A 22,419-nucleotide genomic window follows, 5' to 3' on the forward strand; every position below is an offset into this window, starting at 1 on the left:
GGAGGATGGTCCAGGGATGAATAAGCTATTTTTGAGACTGAGGAGCTGTGTCATGGTCTTAATTGGTTTTTAAAAGAACTTTTTCCATTCCTTTTGCTTGTGTTTTGTCTCTTTGAACCTTAATTCCTGTATGTGAAAGCCAGGATGATAGCACTGCCTTATTCTAGAGGGGATTAAGATCTGTGTGGGTTAAAACTTGAAGAGCTTGGCTTGGATATTTTGCTAAGGGGAAACCTAGTCTTACACCCTGCTGCTTTTTGCTTGCTTTAATCTGATGCCTAGAGCTAACTGGAGAAACCTCTTGCTAGTTGATGCTTTGTTTGACTCTTGGAATGGTTTAAAGTTAAAGGCTTTTCTCCTCTGTTCACTTTTAGGCCAACTGTGATTTGAGACGGCAGATAGACGAACAGCAGAAGATGCTGGAGAAGTACAAAGAGCGGTTGAATAGATGTGTAACGATGAGCAAGAAGCTTCTTATAGAGAAGGTAAGCAGGGGACTGATAATGGAAGTTGGTAAAGGTAACAGCATCGGTTCTCTCTCACACTGGTGACTGATCTTTCATGTGTTTGTTGTGCCACAGCCTCTTCCCAGCTGGACGAGTCCCTGTGTGCCCTGCTCTAGGTGGCCCTGTTCTGGCCAGGGGGGTTGCACTGGATGAGCTTTCAAAGTCCCTTCCAACCCTTCCCATTCTGTGTGAAAAGTGTTTTTTCCACATCTCTGCAGTCACAGTTGACAACTTACCATCTTTTGAGCAGAGAAAAACTGCTCCCATGGTTTCGTGAGAACAGCCAACTGGAATCGTGTCCTGGGTTGGTTCTTTCTCTGCAAATAAGAACATAAACCTAAAAGTGTAATGGCTGAGGATGTGTTGGTCTGGTCACTTCAGGATGTGTTGGTCTGGTCACTTCAGGATGTGTTGGTTTGGTTGCTTTTCACAGTCTTAACAGAATGTTATCTCCCTTTCTTAAGTCTGAGCTCTAAATGCAGTAGTAGTTAATTGATTTAGGAACTCATACACCTAAAAAGCAACATAATCCAGCTCTGGCAATACAGGAGTAGTATCCCATTGTGCTGTCTAATTGCCAGATATACTCTGTGACCTGGACAAGTGATTACTTCCCTTCCTTCACTTGGCAAAGTTGGAGGTTGTTGCTTTGTCTAACACTCAAGACAACACATTAAAGACACTGGGGAAAGTGCCAGACTGCTGTTTCCCAGCCTCCAGCCTGATGTTTAAACAATGTGAGGGTTTAATTGCTCTTCCACCTCTTGGCCAGTTCCACCTGTTGTTTCTGGGCATTGGATGGGCAAAAGTACCAGGGTGCTGGGCAGTACATGCACTTTGTTTGAGCTGATTCGGTCACAGAACTGGTTGTTGTTTGTCTGAATGGGACTCCCCTTTCTCAGAGGATTTTTTGGGGGTAGGTGTTAGGTAGATTTGGCTTTCAGAGGGGTGATGTCGAGCTCCAGAGGGGAGCTTTGCTGGTTGGCAGTGGTTGGACTTGATGATCTTAAAGGTCTTTTCCAACCATAAGGATTCAGTCTATTCTATTTAGTCTTAAGTGGCTGAAACTTTGCTGCTCTCATCTCAGGCCTCTGACTCACCAGAAACACTCCTTGGCAGACACCACTACCCGTTTTCAGGGATGTTGGTGATCTAACTGAGATTGTGTCACTTCACAAAAGTGGCTAATAACTTTATCTTGCTCTGAAGTAGATCCAGAGTGTATTTTCTTCCTTCAGCTCCTGGTTGAATTAAGGGCTTGATCTGTCTGGAGTCTAGATAAGCTACTGATACAAAGGGATAGTTGTCATCCTACTGTTAGGCTGCTTTTAAGTGATGATAGAATAGATGAGCTGCCCAAACTGCTATGGGGAAAGAAAGGTGAGACTGAAATGCCCCCAAGGAGGGAGTCAGATAAATACCCGTGAAGCAGCAGCAATAGTCTGGTCAGATTCTCTTCAGCTGGATTTCAGATAAGAGGCAATAGAAAGCCTTAAGAACTGACAGTGATTTCAAACCCAGCACAGCTCTTGGCTGTTAATTTATGGCTTTATATTTTGACATGTGTGTTTCTCTTTGTTTTCAGTCAAAACAGGAGAAGATGGCCTGCAGAGATAAGAGCATGCAGGATCGATTGAGGCTAGGTCACTTCACCACGGTGCGACACGGGGCGTCTTTCACCGAGCAGTGGACAGATGGTTATGCCTTCCAGAACCTCATCAAGTGAGGGCCAAAACAGGCTTGTCTTGAAACTTCAGAGGCAGAGCAGCTACAAGTTGTTTGTGTGTGATGTCTTGCATGTAAAACGTGAGGATGGCCGTGAGTGAGGTGTGAAAGGATCAGATAGGAACTCAGCTGCTTGACAACGGGGAGGGGGGAGAGACGTTTTCATATTGGACTGAGAAATATGTTTCCACTTCAAACCTCCAGAGATTTGAACTTGGAATCAAATTGTTTGAGTTGGCCTCTGGGTTGGAAAGCAGTAGAGGCTGCCCAGTTGGGCATTCTCAGTGCACCTACCTGGCTGTGCAGTGCTTGGGGTGCAGGGGTGAACTAAACTCTCACGTGCATCTCGAGTCAGTTGATGTTCTTTGCATTCATTAGTCAAGGGAAGCTAATTAGCTTTTTCTTCTAAAGCAGAGAAGCTTAAAAGAGAAAATCCATACTATTTAACTGTTTTGCCTCCTGGTAACAGGGATCAAAGGGTCTGCAGAAACCTGGAAATGAAGATCAGAGAACCCTTTTATGCAAGATGTTAATGGAAATAGCCAGGCAATTCCCACCTGGCCTAGTCCTTGAAGTGGGACTTGGCAAATGAATTGCATTAAAGGATGTTATGTGGCAGTCCTTTAAAATCATCTCACTTCTCTGTAGTCTGACAAAGGAGGTGCAGCTCTTGTCAGGCACAGATTAAGGACTTTGTCATTCTTCCTTAGTGTTTTAAGACATGGAAGAAATACTTCTGCAGTCTTTCCCTTCAGTCTCTTCTAAAGAGCGAATGAAGTATGCAAATGCTCAAATCATTTAGGCCTGAGATTTCAAGAGTGCTATTATCACTGTAAACATGTTTTAAGGTAGGCTTTTCATCTCAGAGGAGTGTCTGTTTTCTTAGTGAACTTGGGAATGGTGTCAGTTGTGTTTCAGAGGACTGAGGATAGTTCAACTGAACCCTTGAGGATAAGGATACCTTCTCAGACAGTGCCAGGCTTCAGGAGTTACTTTTTTAACAGGAAAGTCTTGAAAACAGAGCCTTTTAGGAAAAAGTGTGTGGAAAGTCAGTGATCCCTGTCTGGTTTTGGTTATCCACTGCATGAATAAAGCCTTTCACTTACTGAAACCTTTCTGGAAGGGGCTGGGGGGGGGAGTAGAAAAAGAATCACCTTATATGTAAAAACCAAAACACCTTTAAGAATCTTGAGTCATAATATTTGGCACATCCCCCTTTTCTTTCTGTAAAAGCAGCTTTTGTTCCCAATCTTCCCACCTTCTGATTGGGAATTCACTGCTGTTAACAACAGACAAGTTGCACACAGCTGTCTGCTTGATTGGGGTGCTTTTATTTCTCCTCTCTTCATTGCAGGCAACAAGAAAGGATAAATTCCCAACGAGAAGAAATAGAAAGACAAAGGAAAATGTTAGCAAAACGAAAGCCACCTGCAATGGGTCAGACCCCTCCAGCAAGCAACGAGCAAAAACAGCGCAAGAACAAGACCAACGGAGCGGAAAACGAAACGTAAGTTGCCTCTGTGCCTCGGGTTCCAGCACAAAACATCAGCTAGTGGGAAATGGAATGTTAGCTTTGCCTCTAGGCTTCACTCCATGCACAAATGGATGTTGTGGAATCAGCCTGGCATTCAGCAACAGCTGGCTGTGGTTCTAAATAGTTGGAGTAAAAGAAGGAACGTTGCTGAGTCCGGGCTTTGGATGAGCTGAACTTCATTTTTCTTTCCTGAATGCAACGACTTCTTGAGTGGTTTTTGTTGAAAAGTGGTGTCTGTCTTCTCTGTTGCAACTTCACAATGGCTTTTAGTATCACTAGTGCTTGCTTTTAAGAGGGGGAAAAAAAGCAGTTTGTATGCATTTAAGAGCCCTTGTTTCCATATTTCACTGTTTGGTGAAGCTTTCCAAAGAGTTAGCTGAAGGAAACAAGGTGCTGTCTATAGAAACAGTGCCTTAAGCATTGACCTGAATCTCCAAACAGCCCTTCACCCATACCCAAGGCAGGGAAATGGAAAGGTAGTTGAAATGCTGCTCTTTTCTCACAGAAGATTTGGTCATTTCTCCCTATCTCTTTCCAAGTTAGTGATGCTCTAAGAGCCCTGATGTTCTTAGAGAGGAAAGCTGTGTTTCACAAGAAATGGAGAGCATTATTGGCCTGGAATTCATTGTGAGTTGCATGTTAAATCAGACACTTTCCCATCTATCACTTTCCTTCCCAGTCTTCACTTGATTGCTGCTGGCTAATAGCATCACTCTCAGTGACACTTTTCATCTTGCACTGTTAAATCTCCTGGCCATGACTTGACCTCAGAGTTCCTGGAGTCTGTGGAATCCTTGGTCTTGGTCTTCAAAAGTGCATGTGAAGCAAAAAATCTCTCTCTGCCTTTTGCAGTCAGAGCAGTGAATCTGATGTTCAGAGTGCTCTCAGCATCCAGGGCACAGGGAACTGTGTGCATTCTGCAGATAAGTAGCTTGAATAGAGACATTTCCCTCTCATTCTGGCTTTGAAAAGAACTAAATCAAGTTTTCAAGCCATCCTTTTCCATCACAGATTGGGTTTGGAGGAGGAAATGCAGTGTCTGTGGGTTCATTGTGGTAACCTTCCAGTTTGAAGGGCCAGGATGAGAGTTTCACCCATTTCCAGAGGGAGGTTTTCCCCCAGCAGACTGGTGCAGCTGAAATGTGGCTTCTCCAGAAGGTCTTTTTGTTTTACCCCTGGGTTTCTTGCTGCTTTATCATCCTTTGCTGATATATTTCAGGGCTTTTATCTCTGTGGTTTCAAAGAGCTTCTTGTGGGATCCTTGATTAAAACACCTCCTTTGCCAGTGGATGAATGTGGTTCATGTGGAGTCTTTTAGCTTATGAAAACATTGGTTTTGCAAGTCAGCTGAAGCTTGTGCTGACTACTTAATGGTTAGTTATCCTGTAAATGCACTTGGACTGAGGTGTACCAGGTATGAAATCTGATTTTTGGAGGAGTTATGGGGTGCTTTTTTTCCAGTTGAATTCTTCCAGAGGTTCTTTTGAGGCAAATTGAATCTGTTTCTAAAAGCTGAATGAGAAGCAGCCAGCCAAATTCCTTCATTCGAATTTCTTAGTTCCTCTTTGTTTCATGCTTGTTGCTGTGCCTTAAAAAGGAGAGAGGAAGATCCCATGATGCAAACTGAAACTAGTTTCTAGTTTCAAATGGAAACAAAGGTTTTCACTGGGGGAGATTCATCTGCTGTGGCTTGTTGAGGTGGTTTAGGGCAAGTTGGGCAACCTTCAGCTGTATCAGAAGTAGTGGACTTAAACATGTGGCTGTGAATCAAGGCAATGTTCATCACAGACATCCTCCCCCCTCCCTGACTTCTGTAGTGCTTGCTGCTAACAGCTATTTTGGGCAGTGTTAGCCTGGTGGTACTCATTACATCTCTTGCTTAATGAGCAGACTGTTGGTCTTTAGCCCTGGATTTCATCTGTGCACATGAATATGGGAGAAACTCGTTGCTGCTTCATTCAAATTGTCTTTTTATTCTTTATACAGCAACACTAAGCAAAGACTTTATGAACTTTTGGGAGGGTCTTTTAAATAGGCTGACTCTAACTAAGATTTAGGCTTTTGGAGGGAGTGAGTCAACATGCTTTTCTATCAGCTGAGTGACCTGATCTAGGTGGGACCTGCTTTAGCAGAGGGGTTGGATTGGGTGATCTCTAAAGGTCCCTTCCAACCCCACCATGCTGAGTTCTATGATTTATGGTACTAGCTGTGGTTTGTGATGTATCTTGAAGTTTGTAATAAGCAATTCCTTATGGTCAAGATTGTTTCAAAGGGAACTTGTGGGTTATGCATTAAATTTATCAGCTAACAACTGCTTTAGCACTTCAACTCTGTGGCCCTTCTGTATTAACAGCAGTGGAGCTGAGTTGGGGCATTTCAAGATGAGCACTTAATCAGCTGAATCCTCTTCAGTTTATTGTCCAGGGAGTCGTGTTCCTGTGGACAGAGGACTTGGTCCTCTGTTGAAACCAGTTGTGGTATTGATATTGTGGAGACTTCACACACTAACCTTTGGACTAAGTACTGTGCAGAGCACAAGTGCTGCAATGGGAATCCTCCTGGCACATGCTTGGAACTCAGTTTAGGTTCAAAAAAGAGACTTTTATGCTGCCACATGCATATCCTGTTGACAAATGTAGTTGATAGAGGCTTTATGTTCACATGTATGATGCTTTTACCAAACTCCTTGTTGGTAGGAGTGAGAAGACCTAGTGATTCATTGCTCTAACCTTCATGTCATTGCATCTGACAAAGCAATGGGATGGGTCATTTGAGTGTTTGAGCTTTGCCTCTGTCCTACATAGAATCATACACACATACATAGCACACTGGCTATGAAAGACATTGTGAAACCACCCAGGATGGACGCTTTACACATCATTTGCCATCAGTGAAATGGGGATCAACCCCCTGAAACAGGTACAAGTTCTGAATCCCAGGTCATTGCTCTGCTTGCTGTGGCCAGGTGTACAGAGTGAGTAGCTGGCTTGCATTTTGCTGCTTCTATTACAAATTGCAAACACTAAAACAACCTTGAAATGGCAAAACAAGCTGTGGGACACTGATGCTTCAGTGTCCCATGTCTACATTATGGTTCAGCTTTGTTAAAAGCCAATCACTAGCCTAAACAGATGTTATTGGGGACTTTGGATGTGAAAGGAATCTGTTGCCTGAGGTTGAATGTATCTAAAAAGCTTCCTGTTGGGCTGTTGACGTGCTCTGTGTGGTTGTCATTTCCACTGGTGATGTGTGTTGTGCAGGCAGTTCACTTGAGGATGTGTGTTGAAAGCCACTGCACTGCCTCTGTCTCTGCAGGTTAACGTTAGCAGAGTACCACGAACAGGAGGAGATCTTCAAACTCCGACTAGGTCACCTTAAAAAGGTAAGAACCAAGTGCAGAAAAGCCTTTTGGGTAGGTTTGTTGATACAGTGTTTTATGAACAGCAGCATTTCTCTGTAGAGATCACTAGTTTGGTTGAGCGTTGAGAAGATTTTGGGGTTTGGGCATGAAAGGGGTAGGCAGATTTTTCTCCCAAGGTGCTGGTGTTCAGGAAAGGTGTTCTTTGCTTCAGTAAATAGATTTCTGTGTCTTTACACTTCTGATTTCATACAAGGAGTTCCACTGCTTTGACACATCTCATTCTGTCATGATGACTTGCCTAGTGCTGGGCTGTCTAATACAGGGCAACATGAGGGAATGGACCAAGGGAAGAAAACTCCAGGACACAACAAACTGCAGCCATCACTCACTTGACCATTTCTTTGCTATATCAAGTAACCAGCAGCAGCAGTAACAAGCCAAATGAAATCTCTTGGGCTTTTGGAAACTGGTACTTTGTAGGTAGCTGTAATGCAGATTTGTTCTCCAGCAGATGGGTTCCTGCAGGATCTGTACCTGCAAGTGGGGTGACATTTAGATAAGCTGTTGGGTACCTTTTCAGGTCATTGCAGTAACCTATAAATAAGTTTTCTGGGCCACTTGAACAAATGAAGTAGTGAAAAAATAACCCCAAACAAGATGTTTTCTGCTACTTCTTGATTCGTTGTGATCTCTGCTAAGGCCAAAGAGTTTCCTTTCCCATACAAAGCAAAGAGGAGGTGTGCAAATGCATTGCTGGAGTCCCCTTTCTCTTCTCAGGTGGTACCTGAGCTCTACACTTAGTCTTAACCTTGACACACAAGTTGAACCCAAGGCCTCAGAACCACTAGTCATTGTTTTCAGGGCAAGTTAATGCACACATGGAACCCTCTCGTGCTCTGCCTGTTGTTTTATTGACCTGTGAGTAAAGATAAGTGATACAGGCTGGTGCTTAGTTGCTGGCTGGGCTTGAAACCACAGCAGTATGCCAAAGGCATGTCTGCTCCTCAGCTTCCTCATTGCTGGAGTGGATTAGCTGCAGGTCCATCTCTGCTGGCACGTGGTGTGGCCACCCTGCAACAGAGGGGATCTGTTTGGAAACAGACCTGAGTGGAGAATGAAGTCACGTTCTGGGATCGTGGCATTGTCTGAAACTCTGCTTTACCCTTCTCCACTTTTGGAAACTGGCTCATTCTTTAGGCCTAAAAATAGAACCAAGTTGAGAAGGGAAGGAACAAGAGGCACAAGACAAATGGGTAACTATGTCCCTTGAGTCATCTCTACCAAATGGTACTGCTGCAGGTGCACATTCTAATTGAGGCTTGCAACCCTGTCCACAACAATGTGAAATCCAGTGTGTTGGAGGGCATTAGAGCTTCCAGCTCTACAGACATGCTCTTCCACATAGCACTAAGCTATACTCTGACCTGTTCTACCATTTACCTCCAGAAAGACCCATTGTTGTCTTTCCACATCCTCTTCAGCTGCTGCCCCATCCCTATGTGGCATCATGACATCCCTCTTCCTTGCTCTTGGCCCAGCAGAGGCTGAGTTCCTACACAAACAGCTGCATAACCCTTCAATCAAGGGAAGGAGCAGCATCAGAGCAACAAGGCTTCTTAATTACAGAAGAAGAAGGTGTGGAGATGTGTCTGCTCCTGGCTGTGTGTGTAGGTGTAAACGAAACTGTCCAGTCAGTTCTCATTCCTCTCACCTTCCACCTGCCCCTTAGTTGACTTTGACCATCTCTCTAATCTCCCAAACTTCTTTCTCAGGGGCTTCTGTGGAATTCCCAAGTGGAATTCCCTTTTGTGCTGCCATAAGTGAAGTGGAAATGCCACCTGTGCACTGTCTTACCCCAGGCTTGTGGTTTTTTCCCCTCGTGCAGGAAGAAGCAGAGATCCAGGCAGAGCTGGAACGGCTAGAGAGGGTTAGAAATCTACACATCAGGGAATTGAAAAGGATACACAATGAAGATAATTCACAGTAAGCACGTGGGATTCAACAACAAGAATGTCTAAACATTGTGTTATCTGTCCCTTTCAGTTTGGGAAACAAGCTTTTGGCTTTTCAGTTGGTGTTACAACTTAATATGTCACTTCTATTGGGGAGGAGGTTGCACAGTGATACGACCTCTAAGACAAAGGCTTCCAGTTGCATGATATGATCAAACAGTATCAAATCTACCCGTTGTTAACACAGCCTTAATATGTTTCTATCACCCTATGGAAATGTTGCTCCTAACCTTTGCAGTGGTTGTCATTTACTGAGCATTCTTTCTGTTCAGTCTCCTTAAACTGTGTCTTTCTCTCCCAGATTTAAAGACCATCCAACGCTAAATGATAGATATTTGTTGCTACATCTTCTGGGTAGAGGTGGCTTCAGTGAAGTATATAAGGTAAATTTGAAGGCTGGTGTAAACTGAATCTGCAGGGAAATGTGGCAGTAAGCAGCATTTCTACACTTGTTTTCCTCAATGGTGTGTGTGGTTGTGGAGGGAGGGAAAGGGAGAGGACAAAGCACATGTTGCATCTGGCTTGCATTAGACAGCAGCCTTGAGATTTTTGAGGTTCAGCCTTTTGGCCTCAGAGGTCAGACTTGCTGCAAAATAAGGCACCAAGTCTACAAGTTTGATCAAGGTGGTGATGCAAACCAGTTGTTTCTTCGTGTGCCACACAGCAATACCTCAGATAGTTGGAGTATGGCATAACAGGTCTGAACATCACTGTGAAGAAGAGGAAATAGCTCCTATAAGAAGCGCAAAACCTTAGTTTCCTGGGGATAAAAGGCTTGTTTTTCCCCTTGTGCCTTTGTTTTACACTCGGAAGTAGCAGGCTGTGTATGTGTGTGCAGTCTTGGGACTCCCTTGGAACTGAGGGTTACTCCTGTGTCAGCACTTTTGCCTGGCCGAGACCTGTGATACTTTGGTACTTGCTGTTTGACTTTTCTGTTTAAAGCCTTTCCAGCTCTTAAATATCCCCCATCTGTAGCCAACAGTAGTTGATTCATGTTGAGTTTGGCCACAATGAACTGAACTATGCCAATGCAAATATTGGAAACTTGATGGTGCCTGAAGGTCTTGAAACAGTACAGTCATAGATACCTAAACCAAGGAAAGGGGGGAGCTGGACTGCTCAGGTAGTGACAAAAACGTGCATGTGAGCACTCTGAATTGCTCTTTGGAGGCTTTGCTGACTAAGTGGAAAGGTTTGGCTGCACAAATGAAAGCAAGAGGATATGAATGCTTCATACCTGATTGAGCTGAAGAGTTGTAACTGTGTTAGTAAAACAAAGAGATGCTTAGCCTTTGCCCTCCAAGGTCTTGGCCAATGTGTTAAGCATTAGGAGTTGAGCACAGAGCTTTGGAGATGGACACAGTTTAGTTCTGCTTACAAGAAGATTTTTGCTTCATCCCATAAATTATGAGCTGTTGTCACTGTCAGACAAGCTGAGAGATGTCTGCACTTGTCCAAGAGCACAGTTGCAGTGATCTGTTCTTTCAGTGCTGCCTAAATAACAAAGGGGAAAAAAATATGGCACGAGATTTATGCAGTTCTGCCATTGGGTTCTGCAGCTTCCAACTGAGCTGAAATGACCTCCAAGATGGAGAGCTGAGCTACCAGTCAGAGAATCTCAAGGGTTGGAAGGGACCTGGGAAGCTCATCCAGTGCAACCCCCCTGCCAGAGCAGCACCACCTAGAGCAGGGCACACAGGAACTCATCCAGCTGGGGTTGGGATGGCTCCAGACAAGGAGCCTCCACAGCCCATCTGGGCAGCCCCTGCCAGTGCTCCCTCACCTCAACAGGGAACAAATTCTGCCTTGTGTTGCTTTGGAACCTCTTCTGTTGCAGCTTGTCCCCATTGCCCCTTGTGCTGTCATTGGCCATCCCTGAGCACAGCCTGGCTCCAGCCTCCTCACACCCAGCCTTGATGCATTTGGAACATGAATGAGCTCAGCCCTCAGGCTCCTCTTCTCCCAGCTGCAGAGCCCCAGCTCCCTCAGCCTTTCAGCACAAGGCAGATGCTCCACTCCCTTCAGCATCTCTGTGGCCCTGCACTCAACTCTCTCCAGCAGCTCCCTGTCCTTCTGCAACTGAGGGGCCCAGCACTGGCCACAATCTTCCAGCTGCAGGCTCAGGAGGGCAGAGCAGAGGGGGAGCAGAACCTCTCTGCACCTCCTGCCCACAGCCCTTCTCATCCAGCCCAGGCTGCCATTGGCCTTCTTGGCCACGAGGCCACGTTGCTGGCTCCTGCTCATGCTGCTGCCCACCAGCACCCCCAGCTCCCTTTCCCCTGCCCTGCCCTGCTAACACTTCATTCCCCACATCTTGGAGATGGAGAGTTACATTTTGGGTGGGTTTTTTGTTCAACTGAGTGTAGAAGATGTGCTCAGTGCTTTGTGGCAGTAGTGACAGTATCTTTCTCAGTGTGATTACTTGTCTGTACCTTGATCATTTGGCCTTTCTGATCCCGTTGGAGCTCTGGTGATAAAATGTCAGGGTAAGTGTTAACATCAGAGCCTGTGGGGAAGGTAGGATCAAAGCACAAGGATATTGAATTGTTTTCAGAGTTGCTTGGTTTCATTAGGGAAACTAATTACATCAAAATGTGGCTTTGCTCCTCACTCAATATGTTGTAATGCTTCTTTCCTGGGTGGGGGATGTTGGTTTGTTAGAGTCTAGTCTGCTTTTACACTGTTAACTTGGACGTTGTGATTCCTACTGACATGTTTTTTCAACTCTGCTCTCTCTGCAGGCGTTTGATTTAACAGAACAGAGATATGTAGCTGTGAAAATACACCAGTTAAATAAAAACTGGAGGGATGAGAAGAAAGAAAACTATCACAAGTAAGTAAGGCTGGAAAAGAGGCAGCCATGGTTTTAAACTCCAGGGTCTGGTTGGAGGCCTGTGTCCAGTGGAATCCCTCAGGGGTCGGTGCTGGGACTGGTGCTGGTCAATCTATTCATTAATGACTTTGCTGAGGGAGCAGAGACACTGGCAGCAAGTTTGCTGATGATACTGAACTGGGGGCAGTGGCTGCCACCCCAGAGGCTGTGCTGCCATTCAGCCAGCCCTGCACAGGCTGCAGGCTTGGGCAGAGAGACATCCAATGCCATTCAGCAAGGGCAAGTGCAGAGTCTGGCATCTGGGAAAGAACAAGCCCATGTAGCAGCACAGGCTGGGGAATGAAGTGTTAGAGAGCAGGGCAGGGGAAAGGGAGCTGGGGGTGCTGCTGGGCAGCAGCATGAGCAGGAGCCAGCAACGTGGCCTCGTGGCCAAGAGGGCCAATGGCAGCCTGGGCTGGATGAGAAGGGCTGTGGGCAGGAGGTGCAGAGAGCTTCTGCTCCCCCTCTGCTCTGCCCTCCTGAGCCTGCAGCTGGAAGATTGTGGCCAGTGCTGGGCCCCTCAGTTGCAGAAGGACAGGGAGCTGCTGGAGAGAGTTGAGTGCAGGGCCACAGAGATGCTGAAGGGAGTGGAGCATCTGCCTTGTGCTGAAAGGCTGAGGGAGCTGGGGCTCTGCAGCTGGGAGAAGAGGAGCCTGAGGGGTGAGCTCATTCATGTTCCAAATGCATCAAGGCTGGGTGTGAGGAGGCTGGAGCCAGGCTGTGCTCAGGGATGGCCAATGACAGCACAAGGGGCAATGGGGACAAGCTGCAACAGAAGAGGTTCCAAAGCAACACAAGGCAGAGTTTGTTCCCTGTTGAGCTGAGGGAGCACTGGCAGGGGCTGCCCAGATGGGCTGTGGAGGCTCCTTGTCTGGAGCCATCCCAACCCCAGCTGGATGAGCTCCTGTGTGCCCTGCTCTAGGTGGTGCTGCTCTGGCAGGGGGGCTGCACTGGCTGAGCTCTAAAGCTCCCTCCCAACCCTTCACACTCTGTGATTGTGTGTCATTAGAAGTGTTTTAAATGTGCACACACACACAGAGTTTCGTGTAAACGTGACAGCACATGGTTTTGAAGCACCAGCTTCTTCCATGAAGTGTTAATGGCTTCTCCTCTCTGCTCTGATGGGGACCAGTTATTGGTGTCCATCTTCCATGTCCACACCTGCACTGTGTGCTCCTTGAAAGCCTTCCCCTTCCATTTGCTCCCTAGAATACTTACCCACATCCCTAATAAATGGGAAAGGGTTATGTCATGGCCTCGAAGGGAGGTACAGGAAGACTTTTGGTCCTGCTAACGCTTGGTCCCTGATGCTGTGGGTGAGATGAGCTCTGCAGAATGGCAGCAAAGCATTCTTGACACAGCTTCAGAGATAAAGCTGAGAGCTTCTTTGTCCAACAAGTCACTGGGGACAAACTAAGCTGCATTTGAAGACTGGCAGCTGGACTGTTGAGCATGATGGAACTGCTGTAGAACATGCTGATCTGGTGTCTTCTGCTGTCTTGGATCCCTTAAGGATTTATTATGAGGTTCTTTTAGTTGTCAAGAGCTGTTCCTCGTTTGCTTGCCTGAAGGTGTCAAGTGCATGGCCTTGCTTGATGTTGGTTTGCTGTGTGGTATGTCTTGGTCTGCTGTTTGCTAAGCGAGTGACTAATGCTCAGGCTTCTCTGTTTGCAGACATGCATGTAGAGAGTACAGAATTCACAAAGAACTGGATCATCCTCGAATAGTTAAGCTATACGACTACTTTTCGCTGGATACTGACTCGTAAGTTCCCTTCCTGTGTCCTTTTCACTCCGTTTGACCTCTGCACTGCAAAATATTTAGTCTCTAAGACTTGCCAGGAGAGTCCAGAGAGCATTTCCACCAGTGTTAGAGACTTCACCTCAGAGATAGCCGAGGCATTTTCCACATACATTGCTTTTCTAGAGGCATTAGCTCACAAAGCAGTGTGCAGATGTGATGTCTGACTGGTAAGTTCTACCCTTTGTTGGCCCCAGCTGATATGACTTCTGGATTTAACACTTAATGGGGCATCCTTGTACAATTAAGCAAGCTCCTGGTAGCTTAGAAAGGGATTAATAGATTGGAAGACTCTTTAATAGCCTGAGCCTTACAGACAAACGTTAACAAAGTGTTTTGGTTTCTATCAGGTGCCTTAGTAACAACACCAACTGGGGGTTTTTTTTTGCCTTCAGGTTTTGTACAGTGTTAGAATACTGTGAGGGAAACGATCTGGATTTCTACCTGAAACAGCACAAGTTAATGTCTGAGAAGGAAGCACGATCCATCATCATGCAGATTGTGAACGCTTTAAAATACCTAAATGAAATCAAACCTCCCATCATCCACTATGACCTTAAACCAGGTATGTTGTGCTGCTGGCTGAAGAGCTTCAGGATGTTTGACTAAAGGCACTAGAAATAACATGGGGAAGTTTTGATCAGACAGCAAAAAAAGAGGAGACAGGGCAGTGTGGGAGAACTGTAACACGCAACAGGAATCAAAACCTCCCCCAAAATGCATAGAACATGCTGTGAAATGGGTATTGTCTCCTAGAATTGCAACATCAAACAAGGAAGTAGCATTCCAAACCAAGCTGAGAAGAAGCCCTTGAAGCACCAAGTTGTCTGTGTGTGGTTTCTGTGCCTGTATTCTGCTGTTGAGAGCTTCTGTTATTGCTTCATCGAGGTTCCCGTGATTATTACTGGGTTTTATGTTCTCATTCTTCTGGATTCTTCTTCCTGTAATCAACTGGCTGCAAATTTGGTGGCTGAAGTTAACTTTGGAAGTGTTTATTGTTTCCTATCACTTGACAGCTCGCAGAGCTGAGGATTTGGAGTCAAACTGCTCAAGCCTGCCTTTGAATTCAGTAACATCTGCCATGTAGAAGCCCCTCTGCAAACATTGCTGCACATTTCCCTTGAGTTGCTGCAGATTCTTCCCTTTAATTGGGCAGAGTCAGGAGGTTGGGGTGGGAAATGGAAGTGCTGTCTTTTAGGGTGGCTTGTGTTGCCCACAGAGCCTTTCTCTTCCCCCTTAGTGCAGTAAAATTCAGCCACCTCCTTGTACAGTTATCCCTGGCCTGTCTCCCCGTACTGGTGGCACTTCATCAGCATTGTGCAACTGCTATGTGATGTGGTTTATTGCATCAGCATGAGGAATCTGCACAGGAGGTGGTGCTGTTGCTCTAGTTCTAGTGACCCTGTTTGGGTTTTTTCTCCCCTCAGCTGTTCTGTTGTCTGAGCATGCTGCAGAGCTCTGCCTACACTTGGCTGAGCTGTGATTCATCCACTGCCATCACACACCATTCTGCTGCTTTATTGTAAGCTTGGAGGAAAGGAAGAAAAACCCACTGATGATCTGATTTCTTGATCCTTGATGGGTTTGTAAAAGGCTCTTGCCTAAGCAGTCATTGTTCTTTTTGAGCTTAGAGTGTCACAGAGGAACGCTGCCAGGAAGGAGAGAGTTTTTTGGCTTGCTGAGAGGAGAGGGCAAGTCAGGACTTCTGAGCAGAATGACTCATAACTGTGGATGTGTACTTTTCTCCTTAATCCTCCTTTTTGACCTTTTTGACCTGCCCTTCCAACTGACTCTTTGGGAGGGGTCAAAACATCAAGCTAATAGGGATCAGAATCTGGAGGCTCCAGGTCATGTCAGGCCACTGCCTCATTCAAAGATGGGCAGATCAATAATAGCACTTGGTGGGAGCTGAGCTGTCTCTGGATATTGAGTGTTCAGACATCTACTCCAGGCTGCTGCAGCTCAGTGTTGCAGGTTCCCTGTCCTCTTGTGCAGAGTGACAGGAGTTCAGTGCAATTTGATTCTCATGGAGGAAGGGGGGTTTGCCTTACTAGATGTGTTTTATCCTGAGGGATTGTTTCTTTCCTCTGTCTAGGTAACATCCTTCTAGTCAATGGTACTGCGTGTGGAGAGATAAAAATCACAGATTTTGGCCTTTCCAAAATCATGGATGATGACAGCTACAACTCTGTTGATGGCATGGAACTGACATCTCAGGGGGCTGGTACTTACTGGTAAGCATCACCCTGGGCCACTTGCAAGTTACACATCAAGAAAGAAGAGTTTATCAACAGCTTTGGATCTGTGTTACCTCTGTATGTGCTGCCATTGTCTGTGACAGCTTGAAGCCCTGGAAACTGCTCTTGCTGTCACACAGCTCCTTTGGAGACTGGCAGCTTTTTGCTTTTCACTGGGTTTAGTGTTTTATACCTTTGCAAACTGTCTCTTATCTAAAGGCCTTGGTGGAAAACTTGATGTGCTGCTGAGACAGCGAGCTCTGGAGTGGAGCTTGACTGCTATTTCCCAGCCCACAATGGCACTGGCTGACAGTTTAAGCAAGGATGAGGGAAATCCAGTATCTGTTCTGAAACTCGGGTACATCAGGGAGGTGGAAAGTGTATTTCACTCAAATGAGGAGGTGAAAATCCACAGTCACCTCTTATAAAAGCTGTGAATCTCAGTTCTGTCTATAGCCAGAGCTTCACCTTCAAGTGTCACCTCCAAGATGTTTTCAGCAATACCTTCTCCTCTCTGAATCTCCAGTGGATGAGAGCAAGACCTTTAGTGAGAGCCACTGAGTGACTCTTGGATCCAAGCTGCAGTTGTACAGGAACATTTGTTACCTTTACAGTTTTGGTTCTGTTCTCAGAAATGAAACTGGAGCTGTAGTTTGAGGAGGGTTGAAATGAGGATGTGGCATCTGGAGGGGTGTATTTCTAGCAACATGTCTTTTTGGCTTTGTGTTTCTGTTGTGGAATTGTTGGTCAAACCCTTTTTAACAAGAAATACCAGTTCTGAAGAGAAAAGAAGATGAGGTTTGTTTTATATGCTCTGCTGTAAACAAACTGCCTGTGTTGACTAGCTCAGAGCATGAGTGTCTGGAGAGTCTGTGGCATCACTGTTCCCAGAAGGATGATGCATTTGGTGATCTTGGCCCAGAGGTGCACAGGAATGGAACTGGGTCACTCCATTCCCAAGCCAATATCTGATCACAGCAGCTGTTTCTTTCCTTTCTGAAGAAAATGAGACGAGGTTATTTTGTTCATAACCTGTTGTCACTTCCTTCTCACCAGGTATTTGCCACCAGAATGTTTTGTGGTTGGGAAGGAACCTCCAAAGATTTCAAATAAAGTCGATGTGTGGTCAGTGGGAGTCATCTTCTATCAGTGTCTCTACGGCAGAAAGGTAAGAAGGCATTTCACTCCTTTCTTAGTGGTGGTTCCTAAACCTCTCTGGAGGCAGCCATTGCTTCCTTCTCCTCTCAAGGCTTTAAAGTTGCTTCCACCTTGTCTCTTTGCCATCATTTCCAAGGCAGAGGCTATGCTAATGAAGTGAGAGATTCCCTAGGCTGTGCTTTGCTCTACGTGACCCTTTCATCACAGGAAATCTTCTGCAGAACATCTCTTTTTCCACTGGATGTGTTCATACTGAGGCCATAGTGGGCAGGACAAATGTATTGTTCAGGGCCAGACACCTGAGGTTCTTGATCTGGCATTGTTTTGTGATGCCTCCAGTGCATTAAGTCTTTGCTGAGGCTGATGCTGCTTGATGGCTGCAAGGATTTTAGGGGGTGAATAAAAAGATGGTAGCTACAAAGACCCACTGTAAAAGCTTTTAGGGGTGGCTTTTGGAAGGGAAGAGTCTGGCTCAGGAAAGTTTGTCCTGAGAAAAGGTAATTTGTCTCACAACAACAGAAGAATCAAGTTGGGGATGGGAAAGGATTCCATCACCTCTTGTTTTCACAAGTCCTTGGTAAGCAAGTGTTGTGAAGCCCAGGCTGACACACACACTGTGTTGCTCAGTGTTGCCAGTCAAAGGGTGGAACCCAAAGTGGATGAATCCCACTTAGATAGTTGAAGGCCCTCCTGCATGTGCTGAAGATGACCTACAAGATCTGGAAGCAGATGGAGACCCCTCTGATGTGAGCTGGAGACACGTTCCAGCTTGGTCCTTTTGTTCAGCTGAAGCGTGGGAGCAGTGTGTCGTGTTCATCTGTCTGGAATCTGCAGCACCTCCGTGGCATTCGTGGGCTGCTTGCCCAGAAACACGCCGATGACAAGTGATGATAAACACTCACATTACAGGGGAGGATTTTTAAGGCCTGTCACCAGCCATTAACAACTCTTTCTTCCCCCCATTCCTTTGTTTTTGGTAGCCCTTTGGTCACAACCAGTCACAACAAGACATTCTGCAGGAGAACACAATCCTGAAAGCTACTGAGGTGCAGTTCCCTCCGAAGCCAGTAGTCACACCAGAAGCCAAGGTAAGTCCTGCAGTCACTTTGGTCACTTTGTGTAGTTCCCTCAGTTACCTTCAGTTAGCTCAGTTCCCTTCACTAGCAGTTCTCTCAGTTACTTTAAAACCTGGAAGAGTTCTGTGTGTAACCCCTGCCTCCTGCAGAGCATCCAGTGCCTTTGTGTTGTAGTAATGAGGCTGAGGACTCAGCAGAGTGCAGCCTGGGCCTCTGTCTGTGCTTTATCACAGAATCATTATGGTTGGAAAAGCCCTTGAAGCTCCTGGAGTCCCAGCTCTGCCCTCACCCTGCCCAGCCCAGCACTACCCCATGGCCTCAGCACCTCAGCCCCATGGCTTTGGGATCCTCCAGGGCTGGGCACTCCCCCAGCTCCCTGGGCAGCCTGGCACAGGGGCTGACACCTCTCTGAGGGAACCAGTTCTGCCTCAGCTCCAACCTCAACCTCCCCTGGGGCAGCTTGAGGCTGTTTCTTCTCCTCCTGTTGCTTGTGACTTGGGAGCAAAGATGGTCACTGCTGCTCCCCTCAGCCTCCTGGCAGGGAGCTGCACAGAGGGCTCCTGGCTCCCCTCAGCCTCCTCCAGCCTCATTCCCTCAGCTGCTCCTCATCAGATTTGTGCTCCAGCCCCTTCCCCAGCTTCTTTGCCCATCTCCAGCCCCTCAGTGTCCCTGTGGCAGGGAGTGAGGAGCCCAGCACTGAGCACAGCCCTGGAGCTGCAGCATCCCCAGCACAGGGGACAATCCCTGCCCTGCTCCTGCTTGACCACGCTTTCTCCTGTGAGAAATGACCTTGCTGTCTCTGTGGTCACTGAGCAAACAATTTCCACCCTGGGGCTGTGAGATTGATCCCTGAGGGACCTGTTAAGGAAAGTTTCCTGTGTGTGTCCATCTCCTAACTGGTGTTTTGCCTCTGGGGTGCCCACAGGCGTTCATCAGGCGCTGCCTGGCCTATCGCAAGGAGGACAGGATAGATGTCCAGCAGCTGGCCTGTGACCCCTACCTGCTGCCTCACATCCGTAAATCAGTGTCCACCAGCAGCCCAGCCGGAGCTGCCATTGCCTCAACCTCTGGATCATCCAATAACAGCTCTTCAAACTGAGACAGAGCAATAGGCCAAAACAAAAAACAAACCACAAACCCCACCCAGACTGCTGGAGAAAGCAGCAAAAAAAACCCCCAGACTTTGAGCAAACAGCTTTGGAACAGAGGAATCCACAAAGGTCTCAAGAAAAACCTGCACCAGGTGCTTTTTTGTTTGTTTGTTTCCCTTTTCTCTTGCTTTTTTTTTCCATCCATAGAGCATGACAACATCAAACCTTCATCGAGAAAACCTTTTGGGCATCTAGGCCAGGCCAAGTGGATAAAGAGAAATGGAAAGGGCTTGAGGTTTAACCAGTAAATGACCACACAAAAAAAAAGGGTGGTTGCACCAAAAAAAAAAAAGAGATGAATTTTAAAGGAGGGGAAAGTCAAGATAATATACCCAAAACCAAGAAAACAAAAAGACGTGGTTCCATGTACTGTGAACTTGTGAACATGCAGCCTTGGGGAATCCAGGACGCCGTGTGTGCTTCATATGAAGAATGTGGACTTTGGAGAGAGAGAGAGAGAGAGAGAAAGAGACACACAAAACAAAACAAAGACTGGGCTAGTCCAGTGTTGATATTTAAACATTGTTCTTCTTTTTTTGTTGTTGTTCTTTTAATAAAGTTTAGGTAACATCTCCTGAAAAGCTCGAAGCACCAAGGTTCAGCTGGGGATGGTTATATGACTCTTTGCCCTTTGAAGGGGAAAAAAAACCACGTTGATCCTGCCTGTTGATGGCACTAGAGTTAGTGTTTCACCCCTAATTAATTTCAGGCTTTTTTAAAAAAGAAAATAACCTTCTTTATTGTTTTGGAAGAAAACAGTTTTGTGGTCTCCCAAGTGAAACCCTTATTAGCAGGTTCCTGCTGTGGATGGTGCAGCTCTCTGCTCCCTTAGGGCAACCTCTGCTGATACCAGTTCAGCTTCTCAGGAGGGATGCTGAAGGCCAGGAGTCACAGGTCTGTGCAGATGTCTTGTGGAGCACAGCTCTGGCCGCCACAAGCTTCTCAAGCTGCTGCTCTGTAGCTCTCACACAACGGTTGCAACTCCTTTATTTATTTGTGCTGTTAAGTGCTGTTCTTTCTTTGCTCTCAGGAGCAGCATCTCCTGGCTGTTGAAAAGGCAGGCAGCAAACAGGAAAGGATCAGAGCACAGCTCCCTTGATCCACGGGTGGGATTTGTGCTTACCCACCACTCTGCACACCTTGTTCAGACACATCTCGAGCTGGGGGGGACTTGTCTGCCCTTCTCAAGCGGGTGTCCTGGCAGCAAAGCTTCCTCACTCCTTTAACATTTTCCTCTGACGTTTCCTAACTCCCTGCCATGGCTGCATCCCATTTCAGATGAGAGGGAAGGACTTCATGTCCTCAAAGGGAGCAAACACTCTGACCTTTATTTGTCCCCCTTCTGGAGCCTGCCTGGAGGGCTCTTTACCCCTCTTTCAGCTGGAGTTTGCCTCCTGTGGAACACAAACCCCCACTCTTCCCCCCTTTTTTCTTTCCCCCTCCCTTCCCCATTGAAGGGAAGCCGAAAAGCACAGCACTTGAACATGTGGCAGCCAGGTTGGAGTGCTGCTAGCACGTGGCAGGACTTCAGAGCCAGAGAGATTTAAAGATGCAGTGTTGAAGGTTTGTGTCAGGAGGGAGCTCAGAGGTGCACTGCTGCAATTCAGGGTGCTGTTTAAAACACAAATGACCTTGTGTACGCTTCTTATCCCCCTATCCAGACCACCATGGTGTGGGTTCCCCTCTGTGTGGTGCCTCCAGGCTCGTGCCCACAGCTCAGGGTCTGTTTGGGGCGCTCAGGACCCCACCAGTGTCCTCAGGGCTGTGCCATTCTCAGTCACACGCCTTCAGAGAGAATCACCACTTGTCTGCCTTACTCTAAACCATCATCTGCAGCTATTCTGCTGAAACCCTGATCAGGAACTCGAAGTTAACTGGAAGAGTGAGGAGCCTGTTGAAATGAAGCAATAGACCTGGCAAGTGGAGAACTCTGCTGTGTTGATTTGGGGCTTTTATTGCTATTTTTTGTAGCGACTCTTGGGCTTTTAATTGGATGGATTCACTTGCAGCTGCATTAAGGTGGTCTCTAAAGTATGAAACAGAGCAAAGAAATAACTGCATCTTTAAATCCTCAGCCATCATTTCTTAGCCTTTTCCATCAGTTAAGTGTTGAGCTGTTGCTTTGATGTGTCCAGCTCAGCCTCTGCCAGGTGAAATCAGGGTTGATGCTTCACCCCATTTTGCTGAAATTGATGGGTTTTGGTGTCTGTTTCACATCAAGGAGAATTCTAGAAGGGTTTTTTTATCCCAGTCCCATTGTTTCCTGGCCGTCCAGTCTGTGCTATCTCTGTGGGTGTGCTTGGTTTTATGTCAGATGCATTGATTACCTGCTGTGTGACACCCATCCAGGGGCCTGGGGACAAACCTTACCTGGGGCTGATAAAGCAGTTGAAGAAAACCCTTGGTAGAATTCTGGCTGGGGTACTTTCCTTGTTAATAAGGGTTTCACTTCCAATACCAGACCCTCTTGCCACACTGTTCATTTACTTCAAGAAAAAGTGTATGAAGAATTTGTAACTTGAACCAAGCCAAACTGTTTTGGCTCTACCCAACAGATGAGACATGGATATTAAAATAAGTTTTAAGAAACTCATTTGCTTGGCTCTTTTTAACCCTTTTGCTTTTCCTAGCGTGGGCATGAGCTCTCTTGCAGGGGCTGCAGCTAAGGGGGGGACACAGGAGAATAGGAGGAAGGATGGAGGAAAGTTGCACTCAACAGCTCAGAGCAGGGAGATGTCTGCAGCAGAGGGGAGAAGTCGCTGTCAGTCACCACATCTTCATTACTGGCATTGATCTTGTTCTGGACTGTCAAGACACACAGCCAAGGTGGGTTTTGCTCCTTTCCATTAAAGCACTAACCGCCTTTAGAAGCTGTTTATATATAAACTCACCTATTTAGTGTCTGTGCATGACGTTTGGTGGTGACTTTCTGTGCCAAGAGCTGATGGCAACAACCAGCCAGTTGCTCCCTGGTCCTCAGGTAACCA

The 22,419-nt window shown here is 46.5% G+C and overlaps 1 protein-coding gene across 6 annotated transcripts in view; it reads left to right on the plus strand.

Annotated features, from left to right (window-relative positions):
- The window catches only part of LOC104562374 (serine/threonine-protein kinase tousled-like 2), a 46,928-nt gene extending 24,903 nt beyond the window's left edge, over positions 1 to 22,025 (plus strand). For all 6 annotated transcript variants that reach the window (XM_062017400.1, XM_062017404.1, XM_062017405.1 and 3 more), the window contains 13 exons: positions 375 to 485; positions 2,092 to 2,228; positions 3,586 to 3,738; positions 7,081 to 7,147; positions 9,012 to 9,109; positions 9,440 to 9,521; positions 11,880 to 11,971; positions 13,685 to 13,774; positions 14,206 to 14,375; positions 15,906 to 16,044; positions 17,104 to 17,215; positions 18,186 to 18,293; positions 19,207 to 22,025. In XM_062017400.1, the coding sequence (XP_061873384.1) occupies positions 375 to 485; positions 2,092 to 2,228; positions 3,586 to 3,738; positions 7,081 to 7,147; positions 9,012 to 9,109; positions 9,440 to 9,521; positions 11,880 to 11,971; positions 13,685 to 13,774; positions 14,206 to 14,375; positions 15,906 to 16,044; positions 17,104 to 17,215; positions 18,186 to 18,293; positions 19,207 to 19,380 (1,533 nt within the window). In that variant the 3' untranslated portion in view covers positions 19,381 to 22,025. The remainder of the gene's footprint in view (positions 1 to 374; positions 486 to 2,091; positions 2,229 to 3,585; positions 3,739 to 7,080; positions 7,148 to 9,011; positions 9,110 to 9,439; positions 9,522 to 11,879; positions 11,972 to 13,684; positions 13,775 to 14,205; positions 14,376 to 15,905; positions 16,045 to 17,103; positions 17,216 to 18,185; positions 18,294 to 19,206) is intronic.
- Positions 22,026 to 22,419: the final 394 nt, after the last annotated feature.

The sequence above is a fragment of the Colius striatus genome, chromosome Z (assembly GCF_028858725.1).
Source record: "Colius striatus isolate bColStr4 chromosome Z, bColStr4.1.hap1, whole genome shotgun sequence".
Classification (NCBI taxonomy): Eukaryota; Metazoa; Chordata; class Aves; order Coliiformes; family Coliidae; genus Colius; species Colius striatus.